At 42.2% G+C, this 15,970-nt stretch overlaps 1 protein-coding gene across 5 annotated transcripts in view; it reads right to left on the bottom strand.

Annotated features, from left to right (window-relative positions):
* The window catches only part of BCL2L11 (BCL2 like 11), a 49,148-nt gene that overhangs the window by 5,119 nt on the left and 28,059 nt on the right, over nt 1–15,970 (bottom strand). Inside the window, exon 3 of one of the 5 annotated variants that reach the window (XM_074949831.1) lies at nt 12,237–12,455. The exons of the other annotated variants lie outside the window; for them this stretch is intronic. Coding sequence (XP_074805932.1) covers nt 12,354–12,455 — 102 coding nt within the window. The 3' untranslated portion in view covers nt 12,237–12,353. Of the gene's footprint in view, nt 1–12,236; nt 12,456–15,970 lie in introns of those variants that run through there. 5 annotated transcript variants of the gene reach the window in all.

Below are 15,970 nucleotides of genomic sequence, written 5' to 3' on the forward strand. Positions count from 1 at the left end.
CAGAAGTACCATTTTGAAATTAATAGAATGATGCTGGATAATACCAACAGCAAAGAGAACAGAATTTTTTTTTTTTTTTTTTTTTTTTAAGAAGAGCAAGCTAGTCATTTGATAGGTCATTGTTTCCTTTGGTAATTCAATAAATTCTTCCCAAACCATTGTAGGGATTTCAAAAGCAAGTTAATCATGGTTTAATAGAGAACTCAAAGAGGATATTGAGGTTAACAAGGTAACTGGGTATTTTTGTTTTAAAACTGTGGTCAGATATAGCTTCCATTTTGCTAAGTGGGATACGGTGGAACATTAACTTTGCACCTGCAGTACCTATACCAGATGAAAGGGACCCCTCCTCCTCACTATTTCAGGAACACAGTAAGAATGCATACATTAATTTAGAACAGTGGTCCCCAAACTGGGGAGCACAGAGGAACATTTGGGAGGGTGGGGTACAGCAGGGTCTGGGTCAGCCCCCAGAGGGAGAGCAACCCAGCCCTGGCTCTCGGCCCCCGACCTCGCTCCCAGCCCTGTTGCTGGTGGGGCGCAGACAATTTTCATTAAGGGTAAGGGGAACGCGACATAAAAAGTTTGGGGACCCCTGACTCTAGAACCACAGCAACGATCATTATATTTAAACTTGTTACATGTTTAATACAGTGACACTGAGTTGATTCTAAGATTGGCTACATATAAAAAAATAGCATGTAATTTATGCGACTTGGTACAGATGAAAAAAAAATTGGGAAAAACCAACAACAAGGTATTCTCAGAGTATAACTGTGCCATAGTCCAAATAGTTGACTCTGAAAAATGTTTCAGATTCCCAACGGGTAAAATCTAGTAGCTGTAATTTAAGAAAACCAGTGATTTGGTGTAATTCACCGAAGAAGCTAAATAAAGCTAAGGGCAATCTGTGCCAGAACTAATGAACTAGTGAACCTCCAATTGTTCTCAAGTGACTCCACCTGTGTAAACACTGTTTGGTCAACACTCAGGTCTATGTAACATGTGGAGACATCTAAAAACAACTTTGCTCTTTTCAGCTGAAAGGGGAAAATGTAAAATAGGGGGAAAAAATTATAAACTGCACGTTTGTTATACAGTAGAACCTCAGAGTTATGAGGAACACCTCGGGAATGGAGGTTGTTTGTAACTCTGAAATGTCTAATTCTGAACAAAACATTCTGGTTGTTCTTTCAAAAGTTTACATTGACTTAATACAGCTGAACATTGACTTAAGGCAGCTTTGAAACTTAACTATGCAGAAAAAAATGTTCCTTTTCACCATCTCAATTTAAACAAAACAAGCACAGAAACGGTTTTCTTACCTTGTCAAAAAAAAATTTTTTTTTAAACTTTCCCTTTGTTTCAGTAGTTTTGTTTAACACAGTACTGTGCTGATTTTTTTGCATCTCTGCTGCTGCCGCCTGACTGCGTACTTCTGGTTCCGAATGAGCTGCGTGGTTGACTGGCCAGTTTGTAATTCTGAGGTTCTACTGGGCTACGTTTTGACGACATTGAACTATTGGCAAGTTTTACACGTGGCAAATCGGGAAAACAAGCAGCTGATGTGATACGAATGAAATAGCTGGCATGGAACACGAACACAAAAACCACACACACTGCCAGATTGGTGTTCTCACTTCTGTTACGTATGACCACAATTTGGAAGACATTGTTCCAGGGTGACTAAACATATAGAAAAATACAACACACAAACCAACTCTCTCAATAAAATCAGATTAATTGCTTCATTGTTAGGAACTGAAAACTGTGCTAGTGATTGCCTTATTAATAACAACAATCATAATATCTACACACGAAGTCAAAAATGCTGTGAAAGGACACAGGCATGGCCTTTTAAAATGAAAACTTCCCCCTCTCTCTGCCTGACAGGCAGGGTAAGTAACTGTTTGGCTGGAAGCCTCTGGCCAGTTACGATCAGCACTGGTTTGAGACAGGTTAATGGTAATTATTCACACAAGGCAGTCAGCATCTCCCCAGACAGAGAAGAAACTCTGCAGCAGCTGGTGCAGTTTTCTCCAAGCTGTTACCCTGGCTCTCGAGAACTTGCCTGACATAATGGAATTGCGATAAGGCCAGGGCATTTCCTCTCTGTATCTCCGTAACAAGATGGGAGGAAAGCAGTTTTCTGTATGCAATGCCTGCAGAGACACTTAACCACAGCATGCATTTTTTTTATCTTTTACACACACAATTGATTTTGCTCCAGTTTCAATACTGACTTGTCATAAGTTTACTGAAATAAACTTAAGGTTTTATTTTCAATTGGGACAATAAATACAAGTCAGTTTCTTAACATCTGCTCAAAAGAAAGAGTAAGTTTCCTAGAATACAGCCTAGTGAATTGACCCCCATGGAACAGGAAGTTGAATATCTGGACTGTTAACTAGAACTGGCAAATGCCAAACAGGGCTTGTGTTTGTCTGTTATTAACAGAGGATATGTTTGAAGTTTATCTGTAAAGGAAAAATTCTTAGATCTGTGTCCTACCTTCTTATGATTTATAAAGAAGGCTGTTGGTGAAACCTGCTTAATTTGGAGAGGAAATTAGTTTTGTTCAAACTGTCCAGTTTTGTTCTTTATTTGAGTGAAACAGGTATCAAAACTTAACCAAAAGTTTAATCTAACTATCCCACCCCAATACCATGCCTCTTAAAGTAAGGGCTGAATAAGCTTTCAATCTATCTCTGGGTCCTCAAGACAGAGAAGACAAAACCCAATTTTTGAAGTATTTCAAAGGCAAAACAAAACATTTGCATGAAATAAAATTTTTAAACAGGCACAAACCTATTTTATTTCCTTCTCATCAGGCCCACCCATAAGGACAAGATTACATAAAGCCATCGGGATCATTCAGCCCCGGTTGTGCTGCAACAGCCGTGTCTCAGCTATGGGAGAGACCGTAGGCCTCTCTGTAGACAGGCTGAGGTAACACATTCAGGTTCATTTTGTTAGTGGTGGAGGAAAAGTTTTAGATGTAGGGCTCACCCAGCGCTCCCTGCCAGAGGAATTACTGGTTTTAAAAGCCAGCGTGTGTGAAGACTTAAGGAGGAAAATAAAATCAGGAAGTGGGAAACAGGCACACAGGAGGAAATAGGACTGGGTGTCTGACAGGCAACTTGCTCTTTACTACAGGGTTTTGTCACCAGGGATAACTGTACTGTTGGCCTCTTCTGCCAATCCCCGTGTTAGAAAGTAAGTTCCAACAGCAGAAACATGAGACACACCCAGAATATAAGTAAATTGTAGTGGACTGCAAAATAATTAAAGTGTATCAAGTAATAAGGCTGAGTAAGACGGAAATATTGTGAGTAAAGAAAGTTACAATTCAGCCAAGGGAAATGTGTGTAAACAAAGAAGAAACACCTGCTAGCTATGACCACATCCCACAGAGAGGAGAAACAGGTGACCCTCTTCTCTTTAACCAGTTTACTTTGGACAGATGTCAACTACCGAAGCCACTACCAGTGAACTGTTTTAGGACAGAACTCGCTCCAATGGCTCTCTCAGTTGGCTGACGTTGCTATAGGGTAAGGTTTCTAACATTAAACCCAAGTAGGAATGGCCAAAATGCAGACATTTTACCGAAAATCTTTATCAGGGTGGGAAGATCACCCAATGCAGTTCTAACTTGAAATGACACTGGGGGAGGGAGTTCCACAGACTTAAAAGTTAGTTGGGTGCAAAGGAAGGGGAGAGGGGTGTTTCTGAATCTTAATCCCAAAGAAGGTAGCAGGGGCTGGAGAAGGAAGGGACCCATAGGGGGTTGGCATGTTCAAGGGAACAAGAATGATGGAGAAGAGAGACTGGTAGCAAAGGGACTGTGATGGATGGGGAGGAGGTCAGAGGCAGTAACCCAGCAGTAAAAGGGTTCAATCCCACTTACATGCGTATGCACCCTATCAGCATAGCTAACCAGAATAATAATAATCCTTAGAAAATGCAGTTTTCCAAGGAGTCAATCTACCTTAATCTAACTGACATGAAATAATTAGCCAGGCAAGAGTCTGGAATTTCATTCCACTTATGCCAAAATACCCAAATGAAAACAATCCACAGGAGTTCAATCCAGGGAAGCAGGTGTGTAGGAAACAAACACAGACCTTGACAGCAAGCTGCTCCTTCAAAGACTTGTTGTGAGTGCCCATTGTTACAACGTTTAGCTATGCATTCTGCTCAGTTTCCAGGTATGAATGATGAAGTGAACCATCTCCACATCCACCATTGGTAACGGCATTCGCATCACTGCTAAGCTATGGCGCTCTTTCAGATGGTCTACAAGCAATGTCTGACCTTACAGACCACATGAGCAGCAATACCTAGGCACAGGAACAGTGGCTGCTGTAAGAGGATTCCTAAAGAGAGAAGTGACCTGTCGTTTTTTTAAAGTTATTATGCCAATGCCTTTCATTCCTCATTCTGTTCTTTAACATGCAGTCATTTACAGCTGGTCAAATCACAATCTATTGCTCTCCTAGGCTAAGCAAAGTAACATGCTGGCAAACAGGACATCATGCTGAAGCCGACATCATTGCAGGATTCCCAACTTTTGTTCGTGAGCTCATGCAATAGAACATTTAGGGTGGCAGATATCCCAGCTACTGTGGGAGGGGCTGGGGGAGAAAAGTTAACGATATAGAAGGAAAAACATCAGGAGAATGGATAGTCAGAAATTTAAGCACAGGCCTGTAGCCAAGAGGAGGCATTGGGAGGGGTTTCCTTCCTACTGGGTCGAGCAATATTAACAGCAATGAACAAGTCATACTGAAGTGAACCTGCTGGCTCATCACTGGATACTTCCTCCCACCCCAAATGAGATGGTGGAAATGGAACTAACCAGCAGAGGCCACTGTGTTATCCAGTCTAACATCAGCTACTGCAGAGCTCCAAAATCCCTACAGACCAGGAAAAAGGAAGTACAATCCTGATGTCAGAAGCAATCAGACTTGGGTGGGAAGCCCCAACTTACGCAAGAGCAGGAACAGCAGGCTGGAAGCAGTGGCAAGGCCAGACAGCCTGAGAGCTGGGAATGAAAAGCTGAGACGCAGACAGGGAAGCAGCACGTTGCTGACTGAGGACACAAAGCAGCAAGCTGCAAGTAGAGGCATGGGACAAATGCTCATGTGGAGTGGACAGCATGGCTGGGCCCCAGTGAGATATGGACAGGAGGACAGAACTCTGGCTGAAGAATGGTATTTACGCCTGAGGGCCCAATTACCTTTTATAACCTTCTGTTGGACTACCCTTACGGCTTGAGTCTGTTGGGTTGATCTTTTACAGAAACTGTTGATGTCACTGTCATAAACTATTAGCATATTTCTAAGGTTAAAATAATCAGGCTAAATACAGTAAGAAAGGGCAGGGGGAGGGGGCACAAGACTACTTTTAAAAAGTCCAGTCCAGGACATCGTTAAGAGATTTGTAGGAAATGCATAGACTTGACACCGCTATGCTCTATTCTGATCCTATTCTACACTGGATGCTCACATCTGCTTTGTACTGTCACTGACTTTCCAGTGGCACCCTAAGCTCATGTGACTCAGATTGTGGGAACCCTTATGTCTTTATATCATGAGCTGTACAGGACCTAACAAAGATGAACAAAAAATATGAGTCATAACTATCTCTTTTGAAGCAACTAGGGTTTAGTACTATCCTCTTTCCACGGAATTCTGAATTGCTTCTATCGCAAGCCATGATATAGAAAAGAGTGAGCAACATACATGACTGTATTCGCCAGATCTCATCTCAGCTATAGTAATGTGAAGGGAGCAGGGCAAGGGCTTGGGGGAAGAGGCGGGGCGGGGGGGTTTGTCCCTGAACCTGCACCCCCCTAGGGGCAGCCCTGGGTGCAACTCCCAGTTGCCTTATATCAGTGGCTCTCAACCTTTCCAGATTATTGTACCCCTTTCAGGAATCTGATTTGTCTTCCCAATCCCCAAGTTACACCTCACTTAAGATCTACTTGCTTATAAAATCAGACATAAAAATACAAGTGTCACTGCACACTATTACTGAAAAATTGCTGTGTCTCTCATATTTTACCATGTAATTATAAAAATCAATCAATTGGAATATAAATATCGTACTTACATTTCAGTGCACAGTCTGTCGAGCAGTATAAACAAAGCAGTGTCTGTATGGAATTTTAGTTTGTACTGACTTAGATAATGCTTTTTATGTAGCTTGTTGTAAAACAGGCAAATCTCTAGATGAGTTGATGTACCCCCGGAAGATGTATGACTAACCTCAGAGGTATGCATACCCCTGGTTGAGAACCATTGCCTTATAGAACATGCATTCTCTCTCTCTCTCCTGGAATCAGTACACAAGAAAAAAAATATCACACAAGATCCCTTCATATATTTTAGCCCCGTGGGGCTCCAGTCTGTGCCTAGGGCCCCAGGCAACAGAGTAAAAGAACAACAATTTGTATTAATTTACAGCAGTATAAAAGAAGGTGCCTCTTTAGCACAGAGTACCTGACAGCAATCACAAACACACACACACACCCACATTTCAGCTGAAACTAACAGAACCTAACCAATAGCGCCCGCCCCCCAAAAAACTTACGAGAGAACTCCCTACCCCCGCTCCCCACCTCAGTCCCATTCAGGCCTCAGTCGATGGAGAAGCTTCCCATAGCACACTGAGGCTATGTCTACACTTGCAGAGTTTTTGTGCTGTCAGTTACACCAGTGATAGGGAACCGGTAAAAGAAAAGTGCTGGTTTGTGTGCTCACTCACTTCCACAGGCCTCAGATTGTGATCACATTCGCAGCACTTCCATCGCTGAGCCCTGGGGGCAGCTATATCACAATGCAGCTCTCTCCCTTTTGGAGAGATAGGTCTTGCGTGAAGGCGGGTCGGGGGGTGGTGATCGCAGGGTATCCTGGGTCCCTGCACAGCCCCCTCTCCCCAAACACTGATCAGCTCAAGGAGCTCAGCTTTGCTCCAAGCAGCGGATCATTTGTTCCATGGAGCAGGCATCGTCACCTAGCCGGATGATACGTGAGCACTTGCCAAGAAAACAGGAAGGGGCGTTTCAAAGTTCCTGGGGCTTTACAGGGAAGGAGCGGATGTCTGTTTACCTGGCGTCAGAGCAGTAGAGCTGCTGGCCAGAGTGGTCACCGAGGCACTGTGGGATATACTCCAGAGGCTAAAAGTTCTGTAAACAGGAAGAACGGGTCTTCACTTGCACATCACCGCAAAAGGATCAGCGTTAAGAACTGTACGCCTCTTGTGGAGGTGGTTTTCTGTTTGCGGTGAAACTTCTGAATTTCACTGCAAAAAGTCATTGGCAAGTTTAGATGCTCCCATGGTTTTTGTGCAAAAAAGGGACTTTTTGCACTTTAAATGGCAAGTGTAGACATGCCCTGAAGGTCAGCACATCCAGACTGTTCTCAGACAGGGATGGGGGATGAGGTTTGGGGAGAGCAAGTTCCAAAGAGAACACAAAAACTGCTTGCTTTTCACTGCAGCACATCAAACTCAAAGAAACATGGACTAGGACTCTGAACACTCACCAGAGGACTAAAACTATTAGCTAGGAGCAAATGCCAAACACATCCCACTTGACCCCACCCAGAAAAGTCCATGGTTTCCCAGCAGGGTTCAGTCTTCCATATGATCTTGGGTAGCGGTTCTCTGGTTGTCCCCCCACCCCGCCAGCTACGAAGTATAAAAGAATAGCTTGAAATAAAGCTATGGACAGAGGGTAAGGAGGAAACAAATGGATGACACGGTACATTTGAAGCTCCAGCCAAGGATAACTGGCATGGCATGAAGAGCTGCTCTTTCCTTTCCCCTACATGCCTATCTACTTAGAAGGGGAACTCCTCGCTTCTCTTCCTCCCCTCAACTCTCTCTCCTCACAGAAAGGGGCATTCACTCTTACTGCCGTTCCCCAACCAAGCAAGGCAAGACAGTGATCTCACCCACCCACCCAGCACGCAACAGTGTGTGGTGGTGGTGGTGGTGGGAGGGGGGGGGGGGGAGGGAGTGTCCTGCACTTTGCTTCTCCATGCTCCGCAGCATACTGGCAGATGGCAATCACAGAGTCAGTCTCTTCTGTCCACTGTACATGAACAGGCAATGTGAACAGCATTTTGCCTAACAGAAAATGCAAGGAATAAAGTTCTGAGCCACTGTGCATTGCTGCACTCACCTGTCTGACCATTTACACTTGTCTGAGTGCTATTTTTGCACTAATAGTTCACTCAGTCCCCTCTTTCTAACCTCACTACATAGCTTGATACTTTTTTCACCCTTAAGAATGTTTAATATCCCTCAATTTGCTTCTCAGTTTTATACAAAATAAAAGCATTTGATCATCCCTCCAAAACCATTCAATGACAAATTAAACTGCAGTCAAAATCTGTGGTATTGCCATGTCTGGTGGTGGCGTTTTATTCCCCCCCCCCCCCCCCAAAAGCAACAACAACAAAAAAACCAACTTTTTTTTATTTGAGAGCAATATTGCAATCAGCCCTGTTCAATGGTTATTGTCAATTTCAGACCCATTTGCTAGGTTATTAGAACATATATATATAAAACTTTTAAATCTATAAAACATACTACGCTGGCTTTCAGATGTCAGCAGAGACTGAGTTGAGCACTCTATGCATAAAACTGCATGTTTAAGTTGTAATTTCCCAGACACTCCTCCTCAAAGAAAACAAAGGGCTTAATGACTCAACCACTGAAAAACAATTACATTTCTTCCTACAGTAACAAAAAAGGCTGCAGCCTGCAAACAACAACTGTGGCAATATTTAGGAGGAGATAATCCACTGATGTCAGTGCCAATAAGTTTAGAGAGCCATGAGCAGACACATTCATGTGCTCCTAAAGCCCTCAATTTGATGAGACACAGCACTAATGTTTATGCCGAGTGCCCCCCACACCACCTCCAAGGCCCCTACAGACCACACTTTAAATAAAGCATTACAGAAATGAAAACACGAACCAATTTTACTCATCTCCATTTTAAAATGGACCAAGAAAAATTACTAGTGACTACACTCTCACAAACCTGAAGAGCTCTGTGTAGTTTGCAAGCTTGTCTCTTTCATCAACAAAAGCTGGTCCAATGAGAGATATTACCTCACCCACCTTATCTCTAAAATCCAAGGACCAGCATGGATACAATGCTGCATACACCCACACATCACATAAAAGTTTACAACAAGTGTCTTAAATTTTCTTTAATTTGTATAAAGCATTAAAGTTGGCTATTGTAAGGAACTGAAAAGGAGGAAAACAAAACAGAAGTTTTAAAAGAAGTATCTTAAGACAGAAGCAGTATCTACGCCTTGAAACAAAAAAGTGCATGGGAATCAACAGCTGCAGAGTTCAAATAACTAGACTAGTCTCTTCTATGCTCTGAAGACTCCTGTTCAGTGGTGAGGGTTGTTAAAATGGGAATTTTGGCCTTGCCTATAAATTTTCCTTCTAGAAAGGGCTACAACACTTTGGATTCTGGGTTGCTCCTCCTCCATCGCTATAGCTGATGTCTATATCTCTTCAGTTAGCAACCCATCTTTGCTAAACAGTCAACTTCCCTTGCAGGACGCAATCTTCTAATCACAGTCTAAAATGAGAACAATGCAGAAAACAGGATTTCAGGCTGCTTACAGATAAGATCAGATTGTCCTTTATGACTGAAAGCCTCAAACTAGACACCATCTAGCAATACCCAATGCCAAGGCCTGGCTAACTGGAGGCCTGGACAGAGGATCCCTGCACGACAGCACTCAAGACCCTGTGCTTGAAAGTTGGATGTGAGGAAGTTCTGACATCCACACAAGAATGGCGTATGAAGATTTGTATGCATTACCAAAAGATCATTCTCTATGAGGCAGATTTTCTCTGTGCTCAGTTGGTGTTCTCGATACAAGGAGTGAACTCTAATGCCTACGGGGCATGGGAGACTCCCCTGCATATGATTCCTTAATACATATGGAAATCTATCTAGGATGGTGGCAAACTGCCTTTTTCTGTGACCCCAAACTCCTTGATTCCATGTAGGTATAGCCTAAATCACTAGGGGAACATCAAACCCTTTCCTTATCTGATGCCAGCTAAGGACTAACGGAAAGGACACTGATTAATAATGGGGAATTAAAAACTGAGAACCCGTCAGATACTTTATCACTGTGGAAACCAGAAAGAGGTAGTGGCAGGAGAGGGCTGCCAACTCACCTGCTCTCCATGCACAGGTAACGGCCCCTAAAAAAGCCACTTGGCTGAGAACCAAAATGAAAACAGAGGCCATAGGTTCCCAGTGAAAAATACAGCACTGAGGTTCCAAGGAGGGACAACCTACACAGACTTTACCAAATCAGTTCTGCTAACCTGAAAATTCTAGTCACTAAGGGTCTCTCTACACTGCAGTAAAATACCCGTGGCTGGCCCGTGTCAGCTGACTCGGGCTTAGGCTATAAAACTGCAGTGTAGACATCCACTGCTGGGCTCTAGCCTGGGCTCTGGGACCCCAGACATCTGCACTGCAGTTTTGCAGCCCAAGCCCAAGTTAGCTGAGAAAGGCCAGCTGCGGGTGTTTAACTGCAGTGTAGAGATACCCTAAGGGGCAGAATCCTGCAACATGAGCCCTAGTATCACAGATTGCTGAAATATGCCTTCTCTGCATGCTGGGACTTTTCAGCTTGCGATTCTGTTGACAGGCAAAGGAGATGCACTTCAATCCTCCCTCAGATCGAGAAACGTGAGAGGATGGCTGTCCTGTTCTGGGACTGCTCACTATAACAGATGCCTTGGTGACCCACCAGTCCACCCGTACATCTCCTGTACGGCCTGCTACCTGCATGGCTGCAAAGTTCTAACATCCTTCTCCACCCCTTCTAAGAGAACCCTCTCCTCTCTGGCTGAAGTTCTCCCCTTTAGTTACAGATCAGAAGCCACCACAGCAGAGTCAGTCAGAGACCATGTCCTTGAACTGGAACAAGGCTAAGCTTGCTGCTCAGAAGCCAAGGACCTTGATGTGGTCCTGTCTGGACCACATTTCCTGGGCATTTCTGCATAGGAGACCTGCTCCCCACCTTGAGACTGACATCGGTGGTGATGTGACTCTTACAAGGGCATACCTTCCAATAAATTCCCTGGAGAGCTGCCACCACCAGGAGGACTTCTGAGAAGAACAGACACATGAAGTTCTGCTGAGTGGGGGAGAACTGAGTCAGGGAAGTTCACAGGAGAGGACAGGAGAATCTCCTGGCTTATGGCAACAGTTCTGTGAGCCAGGTCATGACTTCTGTTAACTGGGTCTGCATCTCCCTGAGCCTGATGATGATATCCAAAAGAGCCCCCAGATGAGCCAGCTTTTGTTTTGGTTTATCAAGTCTGTCTTGTTGAGACAGAGGAAACACTACTGCTAGAACTGCTAACAAAGCTGACTCATTCCTTAAAAGCCCCAAGCTGCCAATTATCCAGGTAAAGAAGAATGGGGAGATGGTGTAATGGATAGCTGCAGGCACCATCATCATGATCTTTGAACAACCTCTCAGTGCTAGTGTTAGGCCAAAGAGAAAAATGGAACACTGAAAATGCTGAGGATCTGTTGCAAATTGCAGGAATCCTTGATGAGCACTGAAGAAGTCTCCTACGGTCAAACAGCAACTGTGATGGACTAAGTGCCTTCTGCTTTGAGTGAATGTAGATGAATTGTGCCGCTTGCGATCTAACACTAATTGTGCCCCTACTGACCATGTAGAGCCTATATACAATAGAAAGGAGTAAATTCCTAAAAATGTAGCTGGCATTTTGGAATGAGCTGGATTGTTTGGATCTCCAGCAAGTGCTGCAAAGCCCTGGTCATGGCTTTCATCCTGTTGGAAAGAGAAGGTACAAATCTACTAATCAACGGGGAAGGAAGAGAACTCCACAGAGTACCTTGCAGATGACTGGCAACACCTATTTTATCCTCTGTAGTAAAGGCTCCCACATAAAAAAAGAAACGAAAAGGCAGGAAATTTACTACTTGCTCTTGGAATAAATAGTCAGTTTTAAGAATGTAGAGAGGTGAATAGTGGTGTCCCCCAGGGGTCTGTACCGGGACCAGTCCTATTCAACGTATTCATAAATGATCTGGAAAAAGGAGTAAACAGTGAGGTGGCAAAATCTGCGGATGATTCAAAACTACTCAAGACAGTTAAGTCCCAGGCAGACTGCGAAGAGCTACAAAACGATCTCTGAAAACTGGGTGACTGGGCATCAAAATGGCTGATGAAATTCAGTGTTGATAAATGCAAAGTAATGCACATTGGAAAACAATCTCAACTATACATATAAAATGATGAGGTCTAAATTAGCTGTTACCACTCAAGAAAGATGCTGGAGTCATTGTGGATAGTTCTCCGAAAACATCCACTCAATGTGCAGCGGCAGTCAAAAAAGCAAACACAACGTTGGGAGTCCTTAAGAAAGGGATAGATAGATAAGACAGAAAATATATTGCCTATCTAGAAATCCATGGTACGCTCACAACCTGAATACTGCCATTTAATAGATTTTGGGAGGGAATGCTTTATCAATTTTTCACTCCTTTACCTTAGGATTGGTAATTTTTTCAAACCTTGGATAAAAGCACATCTTAAAACTTGTGATATGACCAAACATCTCAATCTCTAAAAGCAGAGTCATCACAGCCATCTCAGTTATCACTTGCAGGTGAATGAGGAAAACAGCAGCAGATTAATTTCAGTGTTAACAAATAGAAGGAATAATTTGAACTACAAGTACTAACTGTTAATTTAGAATTTAACTAACCAATTTAACTAACCATTCAGGAAAGAGGCCAGAGCATTACTGTGGTCAGCTTAAGAAAAAAGACATGCCCATGGTACAGCAACAGTCAAAAGAGCAAACCGACTGTTAGGATGAATAAAAAGTGGGATTGAAAATTATATAAATTAAATTATATAAATTTCCAGTACCTGCCACAACCTTTTTATTTCAATTCTGATTTTCTCTTGTACAGACTGCCCATGGGTATTAAAATGTGCTCAAGTCTATTAAAATCTTGTGACTTTACAGAGATTTGAACACAAGCCTCTATAGAAGAAAACCTTTTGCAATAACCCACACAATGTACTATTCTGTTCCTTCAAAATGCAGTTAGCACATGATTGAGAATGGGTCTAATTGAAATACCACAGGATAATTATGCTATCTTTACACAGACCAATAACATCCATTACCCTCTAGAAGCCCTATGGATTAACTAGTGTTTTATCTTTGGTGTCAGGTGACTTGTCAAACTGTTACCATGTTCAACTTATTACACAAAAAGAGATTCAGCCAGGGTGGATAAAAAAATTAAATAAAAACCCCATTTTTAAAATCAAATTTTAGTATATTTCTCTTTGTTTGCAAACCTATTTCAAATTAAATTAGCAATTATGACAACCTATATCTTAAAATAATTAACAATAAATTAGAACATTCAAACACAACATATTTGCCACTCACGTTTTAAAGAAACCAGTGAGCGGGTTGATGCTAAACCAGTGTTTGTCAGACTATTTTCGTCATTTCATTCTACTCTCCTAGTTCAGTTCAAGGACTAGTTCAAAGTTGAGAAACCAACTGGGGGTTGAAAAAGCAGGAAAGCTTATTTTCCTCTTCAAATCTCTGAATAAAAACCAAGGTTCGTGAGGATAAGATCTACTAGTTCTGAAACCTCGAAGGGCACAGTAACCAGAAACTATCACTTCCATTCACTCCCCACAGATAATACGTAGTTTAATCAGCTCGTTTCAAATGCAAAACAGGGTTTGATGAACTCACTTCCCCCGCTTACCTATGCGGCACATTTGTATTAGTTGTAACTACGTTAGCAATTTTAGAATGCAGGGATCTGACCAGTGTTAATTTAATTCCAATTTCCATCCAACTGCAATTTGACACAGATTATGTGTAAAAATCTAGTAAATTTTTGAACAGAAATGTAAAAATTAATAACCACAATAAATATATGTTAAACTATACAAATGCTTAAATAAATGCATATAGCTGGAGTATATCTCCTGGTTAGCAAAAACAAGTACGAGATTTAGTGTAAAGGATATATTTAGTTGCAAATCAGCATGTTTTAATGGTTACCAACGAGCATGAATCAGCCTTTCTATAGGAAAACTGATAAAAAGCACAGATGAAAAATAAGATTAATTTTAATGTTTCCCGTTTGCCAACTGAAATCCTGATTAAAACTGGTGATTTAAAATCAATCCATCTGGATTAATCAGAGCAAGAGTTTAATATAACTTTTTTCATACATATTTCTCAAAGTGGTTTACAAACGAAGCTAAGTGTTATAGTCCCCATTCTACTGATGGGGAAACAGGAACAGTCATGAAGTGTTTTCAAGAGCAGTAGCAGAGAATGAAACCCATGCGTTCTGTTTCCTAGTATAGGGACCAATCCACTAGATCACACTGCCCCAGGAAGTTTGCTTAGACTAAGCACTTGTCTCCACTTACTGGGGGATAGACGCGCGGCGATCAATCCACCAGGGGGTCGATCCCGCTAAATTGATCACCGATCGCTCTCCTGCCGACTCTGGTCCTCCACCATAACGAGAAGCATAAGGTAAGTCGACAGGAGAGTTCCTCCCGTCAAACCAGCGCAGTGTAGACACCGCAATAAGTCGGCCTAAGGTACGTTGATTCCAGTTATGTTATTGACGTAGCTGGAGTTGTGTAACTTAGGTCGACTGAGCCCCGTAGTGTAGACCTGCCCTAAGACAGACATTTGCACAGCATGTCAGCATCATTTTTAATTTCAATATCTTAGTGAATTATATATATAAACCAGTTTCTAATGGTCACAACTGCCAAAATGGAGTTTTTGAGAGACCAGGTGGGTGAGGTAATACATTTTATTGGACCAACTTCTGTGGGTGAGAGACACAGGCTTTCAAGCTTACAGAGAGCTCTTCAGGTCCTCTGTAAGCTCAAAAGCTTGTCTTTCATCAACAGAAATTGGTCCAATAAACGATATTCCCTCACCCATCTGGTCTCTCTAATATCCCAGAACCAACACGGCTAAAACAAGACTGCATATAAAAAGGAGTTTTACATTTTCATGGCATTCAATCATTACCCATGAATCCTTCAATGTCAAAATATCTATTTCAGATATTGTTTTCCCAAATATGAACTTTTAACTCCAGCGCTAAGAACCTGTTGCATTTGAATCCATACAGCTGGACCACTAGAAGAATCATTTTTATGTTCATTTATATTAATGCCTTCGCTGTCTGTGAAAAGTTTGGCATGTACAGGAAATACAGCTTTTCTAGTTTGCAAGTTAAAAAACTCTTTACTATGTGTTTTTAACCATGAGTTAAACTTGGAAGTCCGATTCTAGCTCATTGTACAGTACAGCTTAGGTCATACCATAAAAATGAATATAATGTATTTACCACGCACAATTAGGACATCAGCCTTGAGTCAGCTACCTTTGAACAATATTTCTATTTAATTGTTTTGGCTAAATTTTCAAAACAGTGTTGAATTCATACTGTGGGGACCACACAATAAGTTTTATGGGAAGCCAGAAGATAGGATGACAAACAGTGTAGCATGAATGCATCCTGTGAATGTTCTTGTTCAAGATCTGATTCTAACAACAATCAAAGGAGAGGTATTATATAATGTAGCACTATATCCAGTGAGACGTAGGAAACCTATAGTGAAAAGAAGTCAACAGCAACGACTTCAACACACATTCCACCAGTGCATAAATCTCAAAGAAAAATGAGAGCATCAGACAACACATCACAGAATATCACATGTAACATCCCTTGTGCCAGGCAGAATTCTCCAGTGGGTGGATCTAGGACTCCATTAGCTCTTTTATGTAAAATTGACTTAGGGAAAGGGAATCTCCCTTCCCCAACAGGGATAGGATCATCCAGGAAATAAGCAAG

The sequence above is a fragment of the Natator depressus genome, chromosome 3 (assembly GCF_965152275.1).
Source record: "Natator depressus isolate rNatDep1 chromosome 3, rNatDep2.hap1, whole genome shotgun sequence".
In the NCBI taxonomy this organism is placed as follows: domain Eukaryota; kingdom Metazoa; phylum Chordata; order Testudines; family Cheloniidae; genus Natator; species Natator depressus.